The sequence below is a fragment of the Sinocyclocheilus anshuiensis genome, unplaced genomic scaffold (genome assembly GCF_001515605.1).
Source record: "Sinocyclocheilus anshuiensis isolate Anshui unplaced genomic scaffold, SAMN03320099.WGS_v1.1 scaffold389, whole genome shotgun sequence".
Taxonomy (NCBI): Eukaryota; Metazoa; Chordata; class Actinopteri; order Cypriniformes; family Cyprinidae; genus Sinocyclocheilus; species Sinocyclocheilus anshuiensis.
The window spans coordinates 474,183-483,861 of NW_015536494.1; the positions used below are offsets into that span (position 1 = coordinate 474,183).

The 9,679-nt window shown below is 35.0% G+C and overlaps 1 protein-coding gene across 6 annotated transcripts in view; it reads right to left on the bottom strand.

The window, feature by feature from the left end:
- Positions 1-8: 8 nt before the first annotated feature.
- LOC107686077 (sodium bicarbonate cotransporter 3-like) overlaps positions 9-9,679 on the bottom strand; it is a 50,956-nt gene continuing 41,285 nt past the window's right edge. For 2 of the 6 annotated variants that reach the window (XM_016482921.1, XM_016482916.1), the window contains exons 16-25: positions 9,314-9,475; positions 9,127-9,240; positions 7,610-7,771; positions 7,278-7,529; positions 6,056-6,124; positions 5,750-5,923; positions 4,898-5,029; positions 4,677-4,795; positions 1,963-2,070; positions 9-1,237 (exon numbers count right to left, since the gene is read on the bottom strand). In XM_016482921.1, coding sequence (XP_016338407.1) covers positions 1,156-1,237; positions 1,963-2,070; positions 4,677-4,795; positions 4,898-5,029; positions 5,750-5,923; positions 6,056-6,124; positions 7,278-7,529; positions 7,610-7,771; positions 9,127-9,240; positions 9,314-9,475 — 1,374 coding nt within the window. In that variant the 3' untranslated portion in view covers positions 9-1,155. Of the gene's footprint in view, positions 1,238-1,962; positions 2,071-4,384; positions 4,518-4,676; positions 4,796-4,897; positions 5,030-5,749; positions 5,924-6,055; positions 6,125-7,277; positions 7,530-7,609; positions 7,772-9,126; positions 9,241-9,313; positions 9,476-9,679 lie in introns of those variants that run through there. The other 4 variants (XM_016482928.1, XM_016482949.1, XM_016482942.1 and 1 more) reach the window with 4 other exon arrangements.

The following is a 9,679-nucleotide window of genomic DNA, read 5'->3' on the forward strand; positions in this document are numbered from 1 at the left end:
GAGTGCGAAGTTTCCTGAGACTGATCTAGATTAAATAAGTTGTTGTCAGGCCTACAGCTGCGATGGCGAGCCTACCTAAAGTGCACATTAACACCAGTAACAGAAGAGGAAAGAAATGACAGGCCAACAACACTGCAGCAGTCCTTCTGCCCCATCATGCCTCTGCATCGCCTACTTAACCATTAAATCACCGTTAATAAATTAGTTGATTAACACATCGTAAAAATTATAAGTACTAACAATACAAACTTCTATTTTATAACACTAAAAAAGAGAAACAATATAAACACATGAAAAAAATGTGAGGGAAAACTTTAACACAATCTGGAGCAATTTACATTACTCAAGTTTGAATTCTCTGACCTGCTATTTACTTTCAGAGTGACTGCAAGAACTGATCTCACTTTGTGCTATCCGACTGTTCTAATATAGTATTTGTACATAAATCAAGTAATCTGTCAGACCGTCAATGGGAATGACATTGTTACAACTGAAGTACAATAATAATAATTTACTTTGTATTTTTATTCATATTTAAATGTCCTTCATGTGACATTTTGAAGTGTTCGCTTTGCACACTCTTTTTCCAGTAGTTTGGAAGGTCAGTCATGCAGCCTAATGTCACCAACTTTGGTCTCAATGAAGCATTTTCTCATATATGCATTTATTTATAAAAAAAAAAAAAAAAAAGCACTGCAACAAACAGCATTTTAATGTACTTAAAGAAAAACATCCAGGGTGATGATCTGAAAGGTACCGTGAGAAACAGGATTTTGGCTTGTAAATCTAATTCTAAAAGACTTCGTCTTCATATCTATCTTGAAAAAAATTAAATGACAAAATGAAGTAAAAATATGAAACCTACTGGTCTGAGCTCTTCATAACATTCCCTACAGTATATGTCTGAAATCATGGTGATTTATTCATATTAAAAACAAAATGTACAAAATAAAAAGGTTTGTTGGTTTGATTAAAAATAGAAACTTAGATAAATATACCTGGAAGTCATTTCTCAGCCCTCTATCGGGCATCTCTACCTTTGGCTTGACTTAGGCAGGTTGGCAGGGCACACAGAACAGAGCAACACTGTTCCAGACTAGAGGACTCTGGGAAGGGCCCTGCAAGTGTCCACAGTGAGCTCTCAAAGTCTGTCTATCATAATGACGTCTCTGTATCCACACATTTATCCCCCTGCTCGTCTTCCGCATTTATCTTAATACTAACCGTCTTCTCTTCACTGTAAAACAAAGACAAAAGATTAAGGAAAAATTTACTCAAAGCAGACGCCCAGCAACATTTTTCTAAATGTTAATATCGCCATACTTGCAACACACAGTATCACATTCAATGAAGCGCAAACAACATGTCATACTTAAGGAAATATTCAAAAGCAAATCCAGCACACACTTTTCACAGGCATTGGTTATAAACAATGGATAGCGGCCTGGTCACATGACGATAAATATAAATAAAAATAAGATAAATAAAATAAGCAAACTAATAACTTTTATAAAATAACATTTTTTATTTAATAAAATAAATAAACTATTCTCATTTTTTATAAAGTTTTTTAATAATGTAATTTTTTCCTTTATGCCAAAAAAAAGTTCATATAAACTAATAACCTTTATAAATATACAAATTATATATATTTAGAAAACTATACTTTTATAAAATACATAATTATATAATTTATTCTGACATGAAGGACTTAATAGAAATAGTTCATTGGGCATCATTTGCAATAAATAAACTATTCATAAACACAGTCTTGCATAAGTAGTTGCACTGAATCAAATTTAACAATATACATTAAAATGAAAACTTGGACAAACAGGCTAAACAGGCTGGTTAAAATCTACCGTTCTTCTGTACAGCTTTACATCTATGCAGGAAAACAGGCTGTGCGTTGAAGCAGTGAGAGGAAAAACAGATACGAGGTTAGAGGAACAATGGCTATACCTGGCACTAGGTTTCAATACTTTGGCACTGTCAGAGCTCATGGCAACAGCTCTCCACACAGCAGTTTTGGCCATCTCATCAGATATGTTAACCACAGAGGGGTCAGTGCTGCAGAAAAGACACATCAGAGCACTTACAGCTGGTCGCCCACACTTTAACACACTCATTTCACTTCCTGTTCACCAGCACTGTGCTTGATAGCCATTTGATTAATAAAGCAAGGAAATCACATCAGAAGAGCCAAGGACAACCCTTCCCAGCGCAGACCCTGTGTGTTATATCAGAGGTGAGCATTTAATGTTGTTGTGATGATGTTCATGAGCAATATGTCATGTTAGCAATCAAAGCACCTTTGATTGAGACAAAGGTCTACTTGCTCCCTTGCTGAAAGCTAAACATCAACCTTATGGAATTGTTTTTCTTCTATAAGACCCCTCTAGATAAGATAAACTATGAAATGAACACTAAGCAGATCTGAGACCAAATGGACCAAACTTCCCAAACAAGAACAACAAAATCAAAATTATATTCACAGTGCAACCTATAACTAAAGGAGTGGTTTAAAAACACCAAACCATTTAAAAATTTGAGGTTGGTAAGATTTTGTTGAACGTTTTTGAGAGAAGTCTCTTGCTCATTAAGGCTGTATTTATTTGATCAAAAATACAATAATAATGTAAACAATTTAAAATAACTTTTCTATTTAGTATATTTTAAAATTTAATTTATTTATATGATGGCAAAGCTGAATGGTATATTGAAAACAGTTGTACTGCTTAATTTTTTGTGTGGAAACTGTGATCTTTTTTTTTTAGGATTTTTTATGAATAGAAAGTTCAAATTAATAGTATTTATTTGAAAAAGTAAATCCATTAAAAATCTTACAAATGATTTCTGTCACTTTTGATAAATTTATTTCATCCTTGCTAAATAAATAGAAATTTCTTCTTAATGTAAAATCAGGGTATGTTCAAGATTTTCAGGCTCAAATTTAAGACTTTTTTAGACCTTTTTCAAGACCTGCACAAATAAAATTAATACCATATGAGCAGGGTAGGGCAATGGTAACATATTAAACTGTAAAATGACTGTAAAAAGCATGATTTACAAGTCAGATACAGGTTTTCACAAAAAAAAAAAGTTTTATAAAATGACAAAATTCACATTTCAGCCTTTAAACCATTTTTAAGTCAAAAGTATCATTTATTATTTGAATTTAAACAATTATTATCAATCAATTATATTAATTAAATAGCATTATACAGTATAATTAAACATTAAAGAACAAAATATTTTACTGCCTTAATTACTTAGATTTTTATAAAGCATTATTTTCTTGTTGATCCACCAGTTCATATTTACAACTCTGCATGTTTGCAGTGTAAAAATATCGATAAAAATATCGATTTTCCCATTGGTCTGCACAAAAACAGCAGACTGACTTTTTGAAAATGCCAATTCATTCTCTGCCATCATGTGGCGCTTTTCAGTGGCAGAAATGTAGCAGTTTCCCCGGTAACGGCAGAACACAAAGCAGCGCAGCACTGGACTTTGAAACGTGCAGCGCTCATATTTATTTAATGAAATCATAGCCTTTTGAAGTTTAATCATCACATTAAGCCATATCGCAATTCTTATCTTTCCGTCCCCAAATTTAAGACTTCTTGAAATCATAATTAAGACTTTATTGTACCATTTAAGACCTTTTATGGCCTTAAATTTGATCAACTAAATTTAAGACTTTTTAAGGACCGCGGAAACCCTGAACATTATTCTTTCTGACCCAAAACCTTTTAACAGTAATGTATGTCTAGACTTTGTATAATCATCATGGTGAAAACAACAACTGGTTTGAGCACATATTTGAGATAAGATACAATAAATAAGGATTAATCGTGTTGTGTAATTATATAAAATATCTAACCACATAATTGCACAACTGACTAATAAAAATTAATAATGTGGATTACTCGATATAAAAAATTGAAATAACTGGTCTTCAACTGTCATTTGAATACTAAATGAGCTACTGCTGTAATATTAATGCATCTGATGTTAATGTAATGAGAGTTAGCACTCTGACATGAGTAAAATGCTCTTGAAGCCTAACAAGTGTACTGGTCAATGAAACAGCTGTCTGTCAATGTGATGGCCCTGGTTAATTTGTTTAGATATTACTGAGCTTTGGTTTACACATGAAATGTCGATTACCAAACATACAATGTAAATCATGAGCAGCAATCATCATCTGAAGCTGTTCTGCATTGGGAAACGATGAGTGGAATGAGGTGCATCAGTAAGCTTCCCACCGCTGTTAACCAATGCAGAGCTGTTAGAGGAAGATTTAGACTCTTAACAACGCACTCACACCGTGATGTGTAAAATACTCTGCAACAATCATCATCATCACTCTTATTAAACATAAGTGATGATTAATAGCTGTAAAGAGAAAGTATGTGGTAACCAGAACTCAAGCAGGCCTGCAAGTAGACAAAAGACCAACCACACTGCTCGTGTCTTCCTCGTATGAGGTGTCGGAGACTACGCTGTCAGATCTGTTTCAAAAGAAACAGGTCAAAACTTACTGAATGAGCCCTTGAATGAGGCCAACGCAGGGTGTTTAAAAGAAACCCACAGCAAAGGAATGCCTTAGCTGCAGTATGTAAGACATCCTGTGAAATCTAACCGTATATGAGCGATGAACTTTCACCAACCTGATTTTAAGGCTCTTCACGGGGATTTCCAGGTGGTCACCATTATCATAGGGGACCTCCATTCCACTTTCAGCCTCCATCATGCGCTGTGCTTCCTGGTTACACACATCAAGAGGTCTCTTTTTTTATCAAGAGAAGATAAATGTTAAATGCCTATGAAGAAGTACAGGACAGCTATCTTTAAAATTTCAGTGTGCAAGATCCACATCCTGAACAAGTACCTCTTTTGCCTTTTTCTTTTTGTCGTCTTCCTTTTTCTTCTTGCTTTCTGGCATTAAGTCATCCAACCAGCTAAGCTCCCTCTTCAAAAAGCAGAAATCCAGAAGCTTCCTCACAAATACCAGAGCAAGAACCTACAGAAGGCAAATACAAGACCTGAGTAAAAAACAAACTAATGGATGATGAGCAGTACAATCTGAATGAAGAATTAATAAAAAAAAATATATTTTTTTTCTAAATGTAATCTACGAGCATGCAGAGACAGAATCAAATTTCTGTGCTAAATTCTCTCGCTGTGATAAATTAACTTATGTAGCAAGTGCATAATAAATTTGCTTAATTTTTTTTAATTAAGAAAGCTGCACAAATAATATGCAATAATGAGGTTATGCTACAAATAATCATATACTGTACATCACTTTGATGGAGCTGTTATTGGTATTTTTTTCTTGCAATGTGAAAGATATTTAATCAACAATATTTCATTATATATTGTAGGATTTTACATTACACTTGAAATCCAATTTTTCTACCCAAAAAGAACTCTTTAAAACCTTTTCCTCAACTTCCAATCCCTATTAACATTCTTTGAATTGTTTGTAAAGAAAAAAAAAGCAAGAAATGGCAAACTATTATTTTGAAGTGTTTTGAATATCGATCAGTGTTTCAGTTAACGCAACATCTGAAATGGTGATTTATATTTTGTGCACGTAAGCGTGATCTAATCACACTGGAGACACATTAGAATTAAGGTGTAAATGCGATTCGGCTAAAAAATATCAACTACACAAAACGCTTGTTAATACCAGGTGTAAAGGGGAACTATGAGATTTTATAGTGAATTTTAAACGTACCATCATAGGGAAGACCACCGCGGCAGCAGACGCTTTGATGACCCACAGTAGCACAAGGCAGGTGAGCTGAACTATTGTGAATATGTGAACCTTCCACAGCGGCACATATCTCAGGTAGATCAAGTCAGGCTGGTGCTTTGCAGGCATCCCAAACAGCTTAATACGGTCAAAGAACTGCAGTGCAACCAATACACAAACAATATGACCACACATCCATCATAGCCTTCGTTTTAGCTGTATGTATAAATAAGACGTGCATCAATCCTGTAATTAAATAAAGTACTGTGAATATGAAAGTGTGCTAACCTGTATGCCTTTGAGTGAGGAAACACCCATGTAGAGGAATACTCCATACAACACGGGCATTGGGATAAACTATAGAGAAATTAGAAAAAAACTAATTTCCAGACATATGGAAATAACAGTCTTTATAATTAATTTAGCAATGGAAGAGTTTACTAAACCTTTAGACAAAATATATAAAATAAAAATTGCAAATTTGTTTTATTTTTATTAGTTATAATTTTTGATGCGTCAGGCTTCTACAGCTCACATAGCATGATTTGGTAGAATATAGAGCTCATACTCCAGGAGGAAAAAACATTTTCAGAGGCCCTAAAGCCTCGTACACACCGGGACGATTATCGCGCACGCTTATCGCCGACATTTTTCGACGTGTCTTTTGTGTTCATACCCAAGCGATTTTCGCAGGCGATGAGCCGAGTGAACGTGCAAATTCACTCCCTGACATTAGATGGCGCTTAATGAAAAACAGAAATACCCCGGTACACATCGAATCCTATTTGATTTGCAATTCCTCTCCATAACAACTCCCTCTTATCGAGATTTTTGTAGTCGCTGTCGCGTTTGTCATAAAGCCCTTTGTGTTCAGACACCAATGAGACCAGCAGCTCTACATTTATCTTGCCTCGATGCATCTTCTTGGTCTACTTACTTCCTCTTTGTCGTTAGGTATCAATGTGTGCTCGGCAAGACCGTTTTGTGCTTGAGCGCTACCAAGTCATGTTTTACTGTAACTTCAGCAGCTCCAGACACGTGAACAAAAGCGCTAATCTCATTGGTCGGCCAGTTTTTAACGCGGCGCGTCAAACCAAAAAAACGAGCCCGAGGCGTTTTTAAAAAAATTACGCTTTTACGCCTCGCGTTTTGCGTGTTGGTGTGCACAATCACATTGGCGCCCTCTGTTTAGTCACGAGGCGTTAAACGTGTGAACAAGCCTTAACTGAGCTAAAATATGCAATTTATATACATTTATAAATATTTACATGGGCAAAAAGAAGAAATTCTGATAGCTTGAAAAGTAAATCAGTGTGATCTCTATAACGGCATTTCAGACTACTTTAAATTTTATGCTTTTTAACATGATTTTTCTGAGAGAAAAAAAAACATGTATGGATAATCAAGTAAACCAAAGTTGCTTCAGTTCAGTTAGTGTTCATCTTGAAATATTAGCAAAATAAAATGTTAATTTATTGCAATTTTTTCTGCACTATAAACAGAGGCATACCTTTAGAATAGATGTCATGAAGACAGACAGACCCATAAGCACAAAGATCATGAACCCAGTAACCCTCTGCTCACGAATACCCAAAAACTTGGGCTGCTCTCCCGGGGCTGAGCACTCTGACTCCACCTTCAAACTGTTGACATGAGAGATGGAGAGGACGGTGGCAGCGACAAACCAGGGCAAGCCCATCACAGAACACACACCGAGCATCACGGCCACCACCAGAAGGTCAAGATGATACCCACAGCCTTTCTGCACAGATTCAAGAACAGATTCATGAGCACCAGGACCACTGCAGTGCTCTGACAGACAGGATCAGGTGCTGAACTGACCTTGAGCTTGTGTTCTTTACGGTTGATGATGACAGCAGTGATCTGCTGATCCATGAAGATGAGGATGGTGCACAGGAGGGCAGGAATGGCTGCTGCAAACAGCGTCCATGTGGGGTTATCGCCCAGAGGAGAGATCAGCCAGCCCCGGCTCTTAGAGGTGGGCTATTGGACAGAAGAAAAACACTTTACATTAATGTTCTTCCCTTTATAATAAACATAAAATGTGATTTATTGGGGATGCACAATTTGTGTGTCATATCAGTTATCAGTCTAAATTAGAGAATGCTTAATTTATTGGTATCTGTATTGTATTTTCAATATTATACTTATAATAATTATTTCTCCTATTTTTACATTTAGACCACCTTTGTCATTATCTAATGTTCAAATAAAACTATTCTTTAAAAACACACAGTTTAATAACACTTAAACATAATCTTTTGCAAACATTATACTGTTGTGATGCCTAAATTCACGTGGCATTTAAAACGACTGATTTTAGTTTTTAATTTCAACAAAATAGTACTGGTCATGGGTGCATCCTTTCACAATAAGAATTTACAATAGGAATGAATGCTTTAGAGTCACCAAAGACAAAACAAACAGCATCTAAGAAGCACATGCTGTACAATACTGCAAAAAAAGTTTAGGGTTGGCGCGATTTTTTTAGATTTTTTTTTTTTAAAGAAGTCTCACCAAGGCTGCATTTATTTGATCAAAACTACGACAAAAACAGAATTATTGTGAAATATTCAGTGTCAAACAATCTTTCAGAAATCACTCAAATATATTGCTTTGTTGCTCAAGAAACATTTCTTATTAATATCAAGTTGAAAACAGTTCTGCTGCTTTTTGTGGAAACTGGTGTATTTTTTCAGGATCCTTTGATGAATGGCAAGTTCAAATGAAGAGCATTTATTTGAAATTCAAATAGCTTTTGTAACTTTATAAATCTCTTTTCAGTCACTTTTATTCAATTTAATGTGTCCTAGCTGAATAAAAGTATTAATTTCCTAAATTTCAAACATTTGAACAGTATTAAACTTTTGAGCATTACTGATAAATGGCAATACTTGCATAAAACTGCAGCACCTGGTTCTTAGGCTTTGTAGAAAAATAAAGTTGGACAAGAGAGGTTAAATCAACAGTCAAAGCTCAGCAGGATAACAGAAAACAGAAACAGCTGGAGTGGTTTAGAGTCAACTAAACCCTGCTAAGTGTGTTTTCTGTTTATTATGGATTATTTACAACAAAGTTTTGCCTCCATTCACATGATGATACACTCAATTCAACTGTTTTCGAAGATATAAAGCTGTGCAAGTAAGTGTTCTGAGAAATACTATTCCAACTTTTCTTTGTAAAATAACTATTGGCCAAATTTAGAAGAGTGGAAACAAAGGTCAAAAGTCCAAAACCCCTAAAACCAGTCAAACATCTTTTGTTCAATCTAGTTTAACAACTCATCAAATTAAGATGAACAAAAACGAATTAATAATAGAAAATGACATTTATAGTACCTCAAAGGTATCTGGGACGTGTAGTTTAGGAGAGGGGACGCCCACCAAGTAATCAACTAAGACCATAATCATGATGGTTAGAAAAACTGCAAAGTCACTGATTGAAGAGCGGACCTGGAGAACAGAAACTAAATGTTAGAGTAAATAACACTCTATCAGCACATGATCTGCACATGACTCTACTGACCTTAGTGGGGAAATAGTGCTTGGTCTTGAACTGTTTGAGGAAGGATGACAGGAAGAAAGTGGTGAAGAAGAGAATGACAGACCAGAACAATACGTCAGGGATGTACGGGCCATTATGCCCGCAAGCAGGACCCACAAACTCGCCATGGAGTTTCTTGCAATTCTTTAAAAAGAGAGAAAAAATAGCAAGTAATAATTAAAGATATTTGATTTATTTGATATGGATACAAGTGCAACTAAAACTTATTTTAAAAAAATATATATATATTCTAAAAGATTTTTAAACATGTCAAGCTTTGATACAAAAAAAACAACAGAACAAAAAAAAAAAAAAAAAAAAAAGATTTTATTTTTGTAAAAAGTTCCA